Source organism: Jaculus jaculus, chromosome 10, assembly GCF_020740685.1.
Source record: "Jaculus jaculus isolate mJacJac1 chromosome 10, mJacJac1.mat.Y.cur, whole genome shotgun sequence".
In the NCBI taxonomy this organism is placed as follows: domain Eukaryota; kingdom Metazoa; phylum Chordata; class Mammalia; order Rodentia; family Dipodidae; genus Jaculus; species Jaculus jaculus.
This window is the reverse complement of record NC_059111.1, coordinates 71839682-71856335: the sequence shown is the minus strand read 5'-3', so window position 1 is coordinate 71856335 and position 16654 is coordinate 71839682. Positions and strand designations below refer to the sequence as shown.

General features: G+C 36.3%; 1 protein-coding gene across 4 annotated transcripts in view; it reads left to right on the top strand.

Moving 5' to 3' along the window:
* Thsd7a (thrombospondin type 1 domain containing 7A) overlaps positions 1-13963 on the top strand; it is a 399007-nt gene extending 385044 nt beyond the window's left edge. Inside the window, exons 24-29 of one of the 4 annotated variants that reach the window (XR_006639374.1) lie at positions 407-502; positions 4866-4948; positions 5281-5491; positions 8513-8600; positions 9272-10420; positions 13639-13963. Coding sequence is in view for 1 of the 4 variants with exons in the window: in XM_004671591.3 (XP_004671648.2) it covers positions 407-502; positions 4866-4948; positions 5281-5491; positions 8513-8600; positions 9272-9356 (563 nt within the window). In the remaining 3 variants the exon portion in view is untranslated. Of the gene's footprint in view, positions 1-406; positions 503-4865; positions 4949-5280; positions 5492-8512; positions 8601-9271 lie in introns of all 4 variants that reach the window. The other 3 variants (XR_006639373.1, XR_006639372.1, XM_004671591.3) reach the window with 3 other exon arrangements.
* Positions 13964-16654: the final 2691 nt, after the last annotated feature.

The window sequence follows — 16654 nt, the reverse complement described above, 5'->3', positions numbered from 1 at the left end:
AAAAGTGAGCTATGGGTTCAGCGCAAGACATTGTACTTTAAGAAAGGAAATGGAATGTAACTAATACAATTAAGTACAAATTCTATGAGATACAAAGCTTACAAATAAATAGTCAGCAGAAATAATAGTTTGGGTTTTCGTATTCCATAATGCTTTACAAAACAAACTGTAAAATTAAATAACATGCCTGGGTTCCCAGCAGGTAGCAGAGTAGCAGACATGAAAAGTTGATTGGGATTGAGGTATATATCACAGAAATTTCATTTTTGTATTGCAACTTCAGGAAAATATTTGCATTGCAACCTCCAGACATATCACTTTTCAGTTGTTTCTAAGTGATTTATTAATCCTCTCTATTCACTACTGTCCTGAGCACCAGAATGTCAATGTCTATCTGTCCCTGCAGATGGACAGTGTTATGAGTACAAGTGGATGGCAAGTGCTTGGAAGGGATCTTCTAGAACAGTCTGGTGTCAAAGGTCAGATGGCATAAATGTAACAGGTAAGCCTTCAATTATCCATTGTACTGGAAGTATTCCTATAACACACTTGTAGTTGCTTATACAAAATGCTGAAGGAAAAAAGAGGGAACTTTTAACACATTGTTAGATTTAAAACTAGTGGTATACAAGTGTGGTGACCAATGACAAATTGTTTCCACTTTGTAAGGTATTAAATTCTCCCTCTCCTTACCTTGTCCCTTTGATAATACCACTATAATTTATTAACTTAAAATATTTCCAAATATGTCAGGCGTGGTGGCACACATCTTAATCTCAGCACTCGGGAGGCAGAGGTAGGAGGATTGCCATGAGTTCGAAGTCACCCTGAGAATACAGAGTGAATTCCAGGTCAGCCTGAGCTAGAGTGAGACCCTACCTTGAAAAACCAATAAATAAATAAATAAATAAATATATTTCCAAATCTAATAAATGATTATATGTACTTTTCATAATTTTTCATAGAAATTTTCTATGTTCACAACTGACTACATGCTCAGAAAGACAATTGCTCTTTGACTATTTCTGCATGGGTGCCCTGAAAGTAATACACATTCAGACTAAGGGAGTATGAATATACAAAAGCAAATAATTTCCTTGAATTAACAAATCTAAAATTGAGAATTTTATTAAATAGGGAAGACATGTTAGTAAATATGAAACCCAGAGCATCTGAGAGATTTAGTTACTATGTCCCATTCCCAAATTCTTATAATTCTAAAGAAGAAATCCAAAAGAAGGTTTGTTATTGTACTTTGAAATATATCTCCACCAAAGAATTTCTTTAATCTGCAGGTTCTTTATCTGATCCCAGAAATGGTTAGGGCTCCATAGGGGCCATTAAAGGAAAAAGAAACTTCAAGCAAATATGTAGTGAATCACCTGCAAATATCCTAGAAAGAAGTGAAGGTCAGAATCCTAGCCTAACCTCAAACACATTGACCCAAAAATCGAATGCCTCTCCTTAAACAATTTCTTTTAAGAAACTAATTGACAGGAATCTCCACAGCTTATTGGCAGCGGAAGTTATTGACAGTCAGATGCCCAGGGGCACCTACTGGCTGGCTGCTGGTGTTGCAGCCCTCTGCAAGAAGAAAAACTAGTGAGCATTTGGGTGCCCTTGAGTAATGTCCACATAAATGTAACTGTAACATATACAGTAAAATAACAGAAAAAGGGATCAATATGCTTCTTGAAAAAAGCATCAATTTCTATAGTGAATCTTAAATTCCCTAGATTTATTTTAACCTAATTACTTATTTTGTTTATGTGAAAGCCCGAACCGAATGTCCAATTATATTCTAGTGAAGATACGTTTTTTGACATGAAAAAGCTGTATCAAGAAACCTTTGAGAGTAGCACCCTCCAGTGGACATAGATAGAAAAAGAAAAGACACCAGAAAACTCTCAGCTCTTTCAACAGTGTTACATTAGAAGAAAGTCAAATAATCTTCTGTAACCCTGTTCTAAGCTCTGGGTAGAAAAGACCTGTTCAGGGAAACATAGACCCTCTGAGCCAGGTGTGTTAGATGTCACCATCAACTCTGAGGCTGGAAATGAATAGTCACCATCCTCTCAATGATTTTAAAGGAATGTTCCCTCAGAGGTTCCTAGAGTTGGAAGGTTTTTTAAGAGTTTCCTCAGAAGTTCCTATAGTTAGAACATTTTTTCCAAATATGGATGCAAACAATACTTGCCTTTTTCTTCTGATTACTTATAGTCCTTTGCCCACTGCAATCAAGGATATTTTCCAATGTAAAGTTAAGCCACACTTTAAAGACTTACCTGTAGAAATAATGTTTTGTTTTTCAATAAAGCTCAGTGTTCAGTTCACTTATTTATCTCTAATACTATCTGGTACCAAAAAGCCAATGTGGATGGCTTAGCAGCTAAAGTGTTCGTCTGCAAAGCCAAAGGACCCAGGTTCGATTCCCCAGGACCACATAAGCCAAATGCACAAGAAGGTGCACACATCTGAAGTTTGTTTGCAGTGGCTGGAGCCCTAGCGTGCCCATTCTCTCCCCCCCCCCTTCTTTCTCCCTCTTTCTCTTCTGTCAAATAAATAAAAGTAAAATATTGTTTTTTTTAAAAAAATCAATGTATAAATGACTTAGGATAAATTCTGTATGTAATTCTTCTTCCATTTCTTAGAAGAAAGTCTTTTTGAAAAAAGGGCTTGTTGGGCTGGAGAGATGGCTTAGTGGTTAAGCGCTTGCCTGTGAAGCCTAAGGACCCCAGTTCGAGGCTCAATTCCCCAGGACCCACGTTAGCCAGATGCACAAGGGGCGCATGCGTCTGGAGTTTGTTTGCAGTGGCTGGAGGCCCTGCCATGCCCATTCTCTCGGTCTCCTCCTCTTTCTCTCTGTCGCTCTCAAATAAATAAATAAATAAATAAAAACTTAAAAAAATAAAAAGAAAAAAGGGCTTGTAGGTAGAGGATATTATCCACCTATATCACATGATTTTCAATTATGAATTATCTTCATAAGAAACTTGAGATACTGCTTTCCTTTCCCTGCATTTGTTTCATGATAGATAATATGGATGCTTTGCTGCATTTGACTTGTAATGACAGTTTTGCCAAGAGTATTTTGAATCTATAACACTGAAAGACAAATAATTTAAAATGGGCACCTTTCAGGCTGGAGAGATGACTTAACTGTTAAGGTACTTGCTTGTGAAGCCTGGGAACCCAGGTTTGATTCCCCAGAGCCCATTTAAGCCAGATGAACAAGGTGGCACAAGTGTCTGGAGTTAGTTTACAGTGACTAGAGGCCCTGTTGTGTCTATTCACTCTCTTTATCTCTTTCTCTAATTTAAAAAAAATAAGTTATTTTTGAAAAAATATGGGTACTTTTGATTGAATCCAGAGGGTCATGAGTTCTAAAAATGAAGAAAGCATTTTTCTTTGTCAGAATTTTGTTTAAGTGAATCAGTGTAGTTTGATACTATGAATCCCTTTTATGTCACCAATACTGTTTCTTTAAGACAACAATTTGCATCTGAAAGTGTCACTCAAACAACCACTTAGGTGCAGTTTATACTCATCTGAAAAACAAAAAAGGAAAATAGCTGCAGTGGCAAATTTAAAAATAGTGCATAGAGAGCTGGAGAGATGGCTCAGAAGTTAAAAGTGCTTGCTTGCAAAGACCAATGACCCTGAGTTTCATTCCTCAGTATCCATGTAAAGCCATATACATAAAAAAATTAATAGTACAAGGTGGGTGTGGTGGCTCATGCCTTTAATTCCATCACTCAGGAGACAGATGTAGGAGAATTACCATGAGTTTGAGGCTACCCTGAGACTACCGAGTGAATTCCAGGTCAGCCTGAGCTAGAGTGAGACCCTACCTCGAAAAACAAAAACAAAAACAAAAATACAAACAGGTCTGGGAGACGACTTATTTGAAAAGACGTTGTTTATAAAGCCTACATGCCTGGGTTCAATTCCCCAGTACCAACATAAAGCCAGATACACAAAATGGTTCATGTATCTGAGTTCACTTGCAATGACAAGAGGCCCTGCTGCATGTATCCATTCTAATTCTCATATTCTCTCTCTCTTTTCCTCTCCCTCTCTCTCTCTCTCTCTCATTCTCTTTTCTTACAAATAATAAATAGTCCAAACAAAACATTGCAAACTATATTTATTTTTATTTATTTGAGAGAGAGTGAAAGAGAGAGAAGGAGGGAAAGAAGTAGAGAAATAGGCAGGTAGAGAGAGAGAGTGGGTGAACCAGGGCCTCTAGCCACTACAAACTCCAGATGCATGTGTCCCCTTGTGCATCTGGCTTATATGAGTTTTGGGGAATTGAATCCATGTTCTCTGGCTTTACAGATAAACACATTAACTGCTAAGCCATTTCTCCAGCCCTGTTTTCTTTTTACGCACCAAAATATTCAGAATTACCTAGAATAGGGACATTTTTCAAAAATAAACATATTTTATCAAATTACATTTATGTGGTGCTCACATAATTTGAGAAAAGTTATTTTGAAGGACAAAACCTACCACTTGAGGTAGCCAAGAAAGACTTTTAGCTATAAAATAAATAAATAAAAATAGCACTAATGTCAGAAACAGGTTATGTGCCTCTAGTATTTCTAAAATTGCAGCTATAAAAATCATTGTTTTGACACATGGATATTGAATACCTACTAAGGTATTAACACTCTGCTAGCTCCTGGGTAAAATAAAAGTCTCAAGTTGCTAAAATAAAGTATTGAAGGTTAACCAGACGTTTCACAGAATAATCCTCAGGATTCCCAGAGTGATTCAAGACTCAAATACATGTCTGTAACATCAGTGTATTTTTATCACAGTGAGAGATGCTATTTATCAAAATATAATTTTCTGTTCTGCAGGGGGCTGTTTGGTGGTGAGCCAGCCTGATGCTGACAGGTCTTGTAACCCACCATGTAGTCAACCCCACTCGTACTGTAGCGAGGTATGTGCACATTCATTATGACAGACAAAGACACCTGAGTCATTTGTCACCCCACTGTCTCTGCTGCAACCAGTCCTCCTGGTTGCCAACGTGGAGACAAAAACATTCCAAGTTTAGTAGTTTCTTTGGAATAATGTAGACAATTTTGAATGCTCTTAATTTTAGAATGATTTTGTATAATCCAGAAAGTAAGATTTTGTTTAAGGTAGTAGAAAAAGAAATTGCATGTGATAAATTCCCTAGCAATTCTTCCTTAAAGCTTTCCAGTAGGTTCCTTGTGCATTGAGAGGTCAACTTGCTCGCCTGGTATTATCCTCCTTGTTCTCCCACAGGCTAAGACATGCCGCTGTGAAGAAGGATACACAGAAGTCATGTCTTCCAACAGCACACTCGAGCAGTGCACACTTATCCCCGTGGTGGTGATCCCCACCATGGAGGAAAAGAGAGGAGATGTGAAAACAAGTCGGGCAGTGCATCCAACCCAGTCATCCAGTAACCCAGCCGTTCGGGGCAGGACTTGGTTTCTACAGCCATTTGGGCCAGGTGAAATGACTGGACAGCCTTGATACAGAACTTTTCAGTGATATAGTCTGCCAATGTCAAAGTGCTGTTTTTGTTTTGTTTTGTTTGTTTTTACAAATCAGGAAGCATTTTCACATGGTCTGGTATTTATTAGCTCGTCAGTGCACACTTATTCCAACATGGTCAACTCTATTAGATTGTTTTGCTATCCTTTTACATAAAAGCATTCATACCCAAAGTTTACAGAAAGGAATTCACTTTCTTTGGAGAAAATATTTTAGGATTGACATCACTCATTTCAACATCAGTTCTAAGGTTACAAGTAGAATCAGTCACACACTGAATAAAGAAATGTAACAATAAAAACATGAATTAGGGTGGGGAGATAGTATGCTGTCATTCACCACTGGAACAAAGATAAAGACATTTGAGGATTTCAGCTTGATCATGGAAAGACCATTGTTTGAGCTTTGATGATAAACATCAGAGATCTAGACCTATGCCAGGGGCACTTAGCTGCTAGATCAATTTGCATGAGCTCTTACACTCATCACAATAACTAGTGGCAAGTGCACAGAGACAGGTTTGGAGCCTTCCTTTCTGCATGAGCAAATCATACTTGGAGGTTGACGAAAGCACTGTCATATTCAATATATACCTATTACTAGATCTAGGAATGAACGTGAGGCCAACACAAGCAAAAGCTTGAAGACCTGAAAAAGTGTTATTTCTACTTTGCATGATTTCTTTCTGCAATGGACTTAATAATGTATTTGTTTCTAAAATTAACTATGTGCGAAAAGTATCATACCAGAATTACAAAGCAGCCAGGGTCACACCAGTTTTGCCAACCTGGAGGAATTACTAGTCCATGGCCAAAGGAAAGCTCCACATAGTCAGCCGTAAAGAAATATGAGAAATGAAGGAAAGCATTAGCATAGCCAGCATGTCCCTTTCTATCCCATTAAATCAAAATATCATCTCTTATAAAAGAATCAAACTGAATGTTGAAGATATTTTAAAGATCTAGGTGATTGTCATCGGATCCACAATCCTTGCTTTTGCTAGGTTTCTAGCTGGAAACAATTTACTTTGTAAAGCTGGTAAGTCTGTACACGCATGAAAAGCTCTTCTCGGAATCAGGGCTCAAGTAGACCAGCAAATTGCCATGAACACATTGACCTTAACTAAGAATCCAAGCAGATCACCAGATATGAGAATTAGTTGTTTAAGAATATCAGCTTCTGTCCGAGACTACATAATGAATTCCAGGTCAGCCTGGACTAGAGTGAAACCCTAACTTGAAAAAACAAAATAAATTTAAAAAAAGAATATAAGCTTCTGTAAAACTTTTTCCCAAAGGAACAATTTAAAATATTAAAAAGGAACAATCCCCAAACATGATATCTTTTGTGTTTAAAAAACCCAAAGCATATTTCTTAAAAAATTTTCAAAGCAAAATTATCCAATAATAGAATAGCTCTTTTGATTCTAAATTCATCTCAAAGATACTTTTTAGGGCTCAGGATGTGGTTCACTCAATAAAGTGCTTGCTATGCAAACATGAAGACTTTAGTTTGGATACCCTAAGCCCACATAAATGTCAGGCATGGTGGCCCATGCTTGTGAAGTGAAGTCAGGTGATCTCCAAGACAAGCTATCTAGCTAGATTAGACATGTCAATGAGCTATAAATTCATGAAAGAACCTGTCTTAAGCATTAAGGTAGAGGGTGATTGAGAAAGACACCTGACTTCAATATTTGGCCTACACATGCATATGCACATGTAGCCCATGTACATACATGCATACTACAGACATACACACACAAAAATATGTGTAAAATTTTAAATCTTAGCCGAGCATGGTGGCACACACCTATAATCCCAGCACTTGCGAGGCAGAGGTAGGAGGATCACTGTGAGTTCGAGGCCACTCTGAGACTACCTAGTGAATTCCAGGTCAGTCTGGGCCAGAGTGAGACCCTACCTCGAAAAAACAAAAAAAAAAAAAATTTTTTTTTAATCTTCAGCATTAAAAAGAAAGAATATGTGGACTTTTAAGTGAGTGTATCTCCAACAAATAAGCCTCTAAGTTTGCCCAGCTCCAGGCTAAAAATAAATACCTAGTATCAATTTGTCTGATGGTTTTATGATATTGAATAAGCAAGAGTCTCCTTGGGGATCAGTTTACCCAACCTCCAATTTTCACACTAACATCATCTGTTTAATTCTATGTAGACAACAGGAAATATATGTTGAAATCACATCAAAGTAAGGCAGGCAATGTCATTAATAGAATCTTTTGAAAATTTATTCAGGGCAAAATATGGAGAAAGTCAAAGAGAATGTACCAGAAACCTAAATTAGAAAATCTCTTGTCTTATGATCACACATAACAGGAAAGTTAGAGAAAAAGGATTTTTTATAAATTCTTTTGTATGGAAATTTATAATCTTTACAAATGCTGTTTTTGTCATATCAGTCTTAAAGTACACTGTAAATTTATACTAGTTTAAAGATTAACTTCAAAATAAATATGTAAATGATGTTTCATCTGGAACAAAACTGTTAAAATGACTAGATGCATTTTCAGACATCTGTCAGGGTCAACATTGTATTGTGACACTTTCTTACAGTTGCATTATTTTTTCTATTTTCATATAATATGCCATTCCTGAAATACATGAGAAATTATGATTCTGCACATACAGCAATGCGCACATATTGAATAGGAGAGGTGCACACATATTGCACACATAATGCACACACCTTGAATGTGAGAGAAGATGCCAATGAGTTTAAGCATGGAAGCTCAGCTTTTGAATGCACATGCCAATTGCTGTTTTTCCACTCAGTGTTCTTTGCTAATTTGCCTTTAATGCAGCACTAACTCGTAACAGCATCTTTACATGAATCTTAACTGTGCTAAGCAAGAATGCATTTTGAGTTTTGAAGACAATTGGTCATATATGACTGATTGTTGCTCATTAAGACAATCCTATAGACTAATCTAAATTAATGACTAATATCATTCCTTGTAGATGGGAGACTAAAGACCTGGGTTTATGGTGTAGCAGCCGGGGCGTTTGTCTTACTCATCTTCATTGTCTCCATGGTTTATCTAGCTTGGTGAGTGTTTAAATACTTCAAAATCTAAGGGGATTAATGATGTCATTATCCCAATGAAAGTGTTTTTACTTGCCTGTAACATAAGAACAGCAAGTTAATGTGCCGAATCAGTGAGCTACATTGATTCTGTGTTTACATGAAACTCTAAATTTAAAACAAACAAACAAAAAAAGACCTTTAGTCTTAGCTAACCTAAAAACTATAGTATCTGATCCACTTACTCCTGGAAATGAGCCATGACTATTAAGCAAGAAGTATGCACTGTGGTGAAATATGCATTTTCTATTGAATTTCCACTGTTGGAAGAGGTTATGGTAATACCTTCATTCAATTATATTTGTAAACATGTATTATTTATAAATTGTGCATTATTTATAAAGGTTTTTGGCCAAAACCAGATGATTGCACAATAATGTCACTTCTGTTGGTAGCATCAAAGAAATTTCCATGTGGCTAAATTATTCTATGAAGTAGTAAAATACCTGATATTTATTTAAAATATTTTCTGTGAGATTAAAGAAAAAAAACAATTATGTTCTAAAGTTCAATTTGGCAGTGTGGAAAACAGGCAATTTACATCTCTTTGTTAAGCTTTTATTCCCATTTAAGACAATAAAACTGAAATTTAAACATTGATTTTCTTTCTCCCAATTTTCCTGAATTTCTTCCAGCAAAAAGCCAAAGAAACCCCAAAGACGGCAAAACAACCGCCTGAAACCTTTAACCTTAGCTTATGATGGAGATGCAGACATGTAACGCTTTCTGGCAACAACCAGTTTGGGCTTTCTGCTTTTGTGGTAGACATCCAGAGGCCACGACGACAGTATCCTAACTGTGTGGATTATAATTCACATTGATTTTTAAGAATGCTAGTATTTAAAAAAGAGTGAAAATCTTCCTGCCACTAGGAAACTTCAAGTCAGTACCACTTACATATTATCCATCAACACTGAGAATTCTGGGAGACATAGTTGAGTACTTGTTGTATCTTTGAGAGGTTGATCTTTTATAAAATCTGCCAACTGAAAAACCATTTGTATCTCTAAAAATTAGTGGTGAAATTGGCCAGTTGGGAAGCATGATGCAAGACTGCCTATAGTATCAACCTACAGAAATTTCTAGCATGAAGACTTTATACCAAGAGCTCTACAGTACTATTATAGTTAAGCAAAACATGTCTACTTGATTGAATGACACACATTATAATGTCATGTATGTACTTGTTAATAAACAGCTTTAACAGTGAACCAGATTGAACCCCTAAACTAAGCAGAAAACCCACTGAACAAATCAAACATCTTTGGGGTTGATGGCTTTTACTGGCCTACATTTCAGAAGTGAAGACTTATCATAAAATACTTTCTTGTCTCTTTCCAATGTGTGAATGCTGGACTTGCCTAGTGTCTTAGAAGAAAGTTCTCCAGTTCAGTATTTGATAGTGATGATTGTCTGGAAAACAGATCTGTTTGTGTCAATACATTTCTACTTTCCCTAATTTTCAAACTGGTTGCCTATACCTTTTTTGCTATATGGAAGGCACATTTTTGCACTATATTAGTGCAGTGTGATTGGCACTGGACCAGTATTGCCATCAAAACTGCCTCTTTTCAAATGGGATGAAGATGACAGTGTCAAGAGTATCATGGGGACAAGCACGTTCTTGAATATAAAGAGAGTCAAGTTCAGTCTGGATAGTGACAGGATGGAAGGAACTGCCTCACCTGCTCTCTGTGCTCTTTCTCATCATAGCAGCCATTGTGAAATTGACAGCACGGTGGTAATTTAGGAGTTGAAGTCTCCAACGCATCAGCCTCCGAAAGGTGGATCCCTCTTGGTTTATAATTGAGCTTTGAAGGCTGTTAATGGCTAGATTTTTATATTTGTTATCATTGTTTAAAAAAAGAAAAGAAAAAAAAAAGAACTCGTTGTCTTTTTAATTTTGAGCAGATAGAGAAAAAGTGTGTCAACATTTTTTTGTAACAAAAAGAAACCAAAATTATGTGCTAGATTTTCTTTCCCTGGTTTTGTTCTTGGGTTTGGATTGAAGGTAAGTCTTGCAGGTCCTATTCCATAGTCCATAGTGTTTTTCCTTTCTCACTGGTAAAATCTGAAGCAGTATGATTTCAAAACCTAAAATTAAAAACAGAAGAATCATTATTTGTTTAAGGCTTGTCTAAATATCCAGACCAAGGGTGACAAAGCTTGCATTAGAGAAAAAAAAAGTAAATATTTTCATCCCCATTTGTATTTCAGTCTCACAATGCTGTTACTTTGTAATGTGAGACACAAGAAAAATAGCAGGCATGGCTACATAGAACTTGCTTTACACAAACAGCCACCAGGCTACATTCACATGATTAGTTTCCTGAGCTGCCCTCTCTTTAGGTGTGGTTTTAATTCTCCATTGTACCATCACTGCTGTGCCATTATGGTTATGTTCCATTGAGTTTACCCTCTGCCACCCATGTTTCTTTTCAGAGGAGAAAACCCACAATCATGAATCTACCATTGTACTGAAGTATTTCTCTGTTCCCTCAGATGAAGACCTAAGAATGCCACAGCAGAACAGTATCTATCCTAGCACACTTCTTGTTTATGGAAAAAAGAAAGAATTGAAACTTGTCATAACAAATATTGTTTTCAACCAACATTTAGTACCATGACCTTTGGGAGAGGGGAGATCATCATGTTTCCTATCATTTTACCTCAAATGTAGCTGTGTTGCTTGCTGAAAAGGTGGTTTGAGTTACAAGGTATTTTATATCTTCATAGACAACATAGAGGAGTTTGAACTCCCCCTGCTGTCCATTAAGTAGCTTTTATTGCAACGATTACAAAAGAATTCAGAATAAGATGTCATTGTTCTCCAAAATAAAGTATTTCTATAATTTCAATAAATTTAAATATGGGAGCTTTACTCCCTTCTGCCTTCTCATAGTTAGGGGTGCTTAATAATCTCCCCTTTTTCCTTCTCTTAATCTAGTAAAGTATCTCTAAACATTAAAGAAGAAAAAAGAACTAAATGTGGCAACCTTATTCTTTATCTATTAGGTAATGAAAGTCATATGAAAGAGAACAGGTAATTGGGATATTGAAAGTTCTATTGTCAACCAAGGGTTTAATCAAGTAAAAGCATAAAATCGCCTGTTTTGATGAAGTGGAAGAAAAAATAATACTGTCATTTCAAACTATGATTATCTGTATATGTATCTCTATACTCAGGGTTCTTCCAAGTAGTCTTCAAGTTGTTCTCTTTGAATAAAATTTAAGCTCCATTTGTCCAAAAACTTTGAGAATCTATTCTTGTTACTTGGAAAATTGTAACCATCTTATGAAGTGTTTACAACACTATGTATAATAAAATATTTTTCCTACTAAGGCTATACTTAAGGTATTACAAAATGTGATTAATTCTGAAGACAAATCAGTACTCTCCTACCAATCTTGTTAAGAATAAAATGATTTAGTAGGTCAAGAACTACAAAATGTTATGAAGACATGAGATGTTTCTATTCATAATATGTTTGCATTTCACAGCACTACACTGATAAAGGGGAACATACTGGGTGCTCATTGTCAGGAGAAATTGTTAGAAAGGTGAAAGAAGGGAATGTAGCTAACTGACTAGTTTGGAAAAATGGGAGGTTGTTATAATCCTGTGAAAATGCTCTTATAATTCCATAGGGTGTTAAAAAATGGAATTTCATAGCAACCTACTTTTTCTGTTCATTCCAAGGGAACATAGTTATAACTTGTCTATTGATACTTTTTGCTGCCTATGAGCTCAAAATGATTAAGAAGTATTATTCTATAAGGATGCAAGTCTACTTGGTTTTAAAAAAGGGACAATGCTGTCAGTTACAAGAGTTTGTTGGACTGCTTTGGTAGAAGCTACATAGAAGTGGTAATACTTACAAATAATGGGTCCCAGGTCATTTGGAAAGTGTGATCCCTCTTGAAAGGGATAGGTTTTCCTATTCATCAAGGCCAAGTTCAGTATACTGAGTATAATCCTTATTTCAAAACCTTTCTGAAGACATTATAATGTAGCTTATGCTAATTGAAAAAGAGGTTTTTTTAAAAAAAAAAAAGCATTTCTTTAAGTACTTATAACAAAGCACAAATTGTTTACAACATGACAAATATTTATTGAATTATCACATGTGAGAAACTCTGTTAAGCACTATAAAAATGAGTATGGCCTATCTAGACCTTGGTCACTAAGACATTCAAAGGAAGCAGACAAGAGGCCCCACATTTGAATATTTACTCCAGATTTGTTCATACATGTGATTAGTCTTTTTCCACATGTCTTGTGTGTAATGATATGCTATGAAGAGTTATATTTTTGTTCCTTTCCCCATCTTTAGGCAATGGTCATAGTGGCTTAAACAAAAGCCTATAAGTTCCTAGTCACTGCAATATTACTGCATTGCAAACTTCCTACAGTAAGCAAGTAACACTTCTCACACACTTTTCTTTACCTCAAACAACTCATCATGACCTCAGCCCATCATCATGATACTCTTTGCCTGTGCTACTTCTGCTTCTCTCAATGTCCATAATCTTGCCTGCTTCCCTCACAACAACCTCCCACTAAGCATGCCAATGTTTTTCGATGAAAAATGTTTTAATAAACTTACCTATTTGCTCTACCCATTAAAATTGAAACATAATTTAGAATGTATACAATTTAAATAGAGTGCATGGGTTCAAACAATGAAGAAGATAAAGAAGACATGAATGGCATGTAAAAAAAAAAAAAAGGACTTTTGGATGAAAATATCAATGTTTCCACTGGCTTCATTACTGTCGAGTACCCTCATATTCCTTAATCCTCCAAATCAAGTTTTTGTTCACATCTGCCATACAAAGCAATAAGGAAGGCCTGTGTCTTCAATAGTGAACACAAAACAGCCCATGTCTAGGAGGGTTTAGGATTTGAATTAGGAATTCTGGTTGCCAAATGACTTGGGATCTCATTATTTGTATGTGTTGCCAAGTTCAAATGTGTTTTTTGTTCTCTTTCCCCTGTTAGACTGAGGGTGCTGGAAGGCCGACAGTCCATGAACAACTCTATAAAGAATCTTGCAGAGCAGGCCTGACTCTCGTGGGTCTAGTTTAAGTATGAGAGCCACATCTGCCAGTTCCAGTACTAATCGTCCCCTTGGTCCTACCCTCAGATGTCCTGGCTGTGCACCAGGAATTCAGGCATCTGAAACTGAAGTGTGGATCAAGCTAATGAATTACTGTTCTTTATCATAAGGATGTTTTGCAGTAAGATACAATGATTGTTGTCTAGAGGGGACACTGGAAAGTTGTATCTACAATACTGAATGAATAAAACAAATATTTAACAAATAGTTAATTTTGCAGTTTTATTTTATTATTTTGTGTGTGTATGCGTGTGTGCTTCTGTCAAGATAGACCATTAACCTGACATCATACAAAGGAAGCCGTGTTGTCTGTGATCAAAATCTGTATTCTGTTTAGGATACAATTGGATCTCGGTTTTATTGTTGTGTTTTAGTGTTATTGTTTTCATTTTGTTGTAACAGTTTCTACATTATCTACTTTTAAGCCTCAGTAAATTTCCCATCATTCTTCCAGAAATCTATTGTTTATTTTTAGAAATAAACATTTAGATTCCCTTTCTGGCACTTTTATCTGCCTATTTTTATCACAGAGATCAGTATCTGCCATTTTAAATATATAATTTAATAAAATTTACAATATGTCTTTATATTATAATACCTGTGTGTATTTTTTGTTAATATAACTACCTGAATATTTATTTTGTTTAAATAAGGAGGCAGCTGTCTATGAAATTTTTGTTAATATCATTACTTTGTAAATTGTGTAATGTAATTTATTTTAAATTGTATACATTTCTTTTTACCACACAAAATGTCTATGTACCATTAAGTACAGATTTGCAAATAATGTCACTGAGCTTTGTTCAGTTAACACAGATGGCATGTGAAGATGTAATGTGCTTTTTTACATTTTCATATGGTTCTTTGTAAATAACTATATTGCTGACAAATATAAAGACAGAAGTCATTTTCATTCTAATTATATGTGTTGTGTGTTTTGATTTGTTTAATTTGCTTCATGAATGTAGGTTTATTTTTTTTTATTTTTGCAGTGAATATCCAAATCCCTCTAGCACTGTTACTACCTAGGGGGTCAAGTCTGTCTTCTTCATAGATTAAAAAATGAAAGCAGGAGAAAACAAGAGGTAGTGAAGAAGAAAGAGCTAGCTGGCAGCCAGCCAGGGACAGAGGCCCGAGGAGAACATGGATACCACCTTCACCTTGCCTGCCCTGGCAGGACTAGAACCTGCACCTCATTCGAGTCTCATCTAAGATAACTTCAGGCAATTCCTCAGCACCAACATTTCATGATTCTTCCTCTGCCTAGCACACCTGGGTGAGCTGGCACCTCCAGGCTCCTGTGTCAATCTTGAGTCCACCAACCAACCAGGTCTCTCCTCTGCACATCTGTCATATAAAAGGGCCTGGCATGTGGGTGTGACTCTCTCTTGATCCTCTGTCTCCTGGCCCCTGAATCTCTTGGTCCCTGCTTTAGTAAGCTGTCCCCTTTTGAAGCTAGGCTAGGAAGGGGGCTTGGATTTCTTCTTGTCTGGGAACTTTCCTTGCTTGGTGTTTTGTGTGGTTTCCCTGCCTAGAACAGGCCTTCTCATTGTGTGACTCCTCCTGCAGCTCCTGCAGGCGGAGTCTCCTGCTCAGATGTTACTTCTTCAGAAAAGCTTCCTTTGATTGCTCTCATCATTCTCCACTCTCATGCCCTTCTTTAGTTCATTTCTTCTTGGTGTTTTGTAGTTATTGCTGCCATCACCTCCATTTCTACTCAGGGGAGAGGCCAGTTGCCTGTCTTGCTCTCTGCTTGAAAGGATGCTTTTATAAAAGACTGTTAGAAATTAATTTGGATATGTTCATGGATTATAATATCCATATAAGAATCAGATGAAAATGGTTCCTGAATGAAACATAAAGTGATAGATTCAAACAAAATATGTAGAAAACATTATGACCACATTTGTTTAGCAATAACAATGAAAGAGGGCTTTGGTGCATTTTCCTTTGGTATTGGTATCATTTGACATAGTAAGAATAATAAATTGTAGACTTCCTACTTGATGAATCAATAAAGAAAAATGAACAGCTAAGCTTATGGAAAAGAGTAGCTAAAAACAATGGCAGATCAAGTGACCAACTAGTTCATCCAAAGTTTAAATACATCAATTCTCCACTGCTGTGAAAACATTTCATTTTCTCTTTACTTGCCTGAGGAACATTATCACATACACCTTGGAGGATATGATGCTGTGGCATAAAAAGAATAGCAAAAGATCCACTAAAGACAATGTGGTAGTGACCGGCTCGAAGTGCCGAACAGCAGAGCTGAGGATATCCTGGTAAAATGAGGGAGCAATGCAATTTGCAAAAAACTATGTTGAAAGCAAAGTTTTTAGAAGAGTTTTATTGTGGTTTCCTCTCAGTTTTAACTCAATTGCATTGCTAATTTCATTAGGAATAAGCAAGGAGCTCAGAATACTGGCAAAATGAAGGAAAGGCCAATTGAAATTTCTTAAAAAGCCTTTATTACAGAATATAAAAGAAGTCTGATTATACTATTCAATGTTAAGGTAAATTATGTTGTGATGTCAATAATAATCAAATTATGTGCTACTTATTTCAAAGCAGAAATATGGGGGACCATAATACAGTGACCATCAAAGTACTTCCCAAATCCTCATAATTTGCCTTGGAACAACAGAGAGGAAATTCAGCAACCACGTAAACAAATTAATAGACAATTTAAAGTCCATTCTTCGTAGAAAACAATGATTTTATTTCCTTGAGAAGTAAAATGAATTTCAAAATGAGATTCGGCAGGGGGTCTAGAATGTAGTATGGAGGAGAAAGCAAGTGTCTTAAGGGAACACAAAGGCTTATGTCCTTGTCTTCAATAAACACACTGAATTAAAGTGACGACCGTGTCACATCACATCCCCAGTGGCCCTCTAG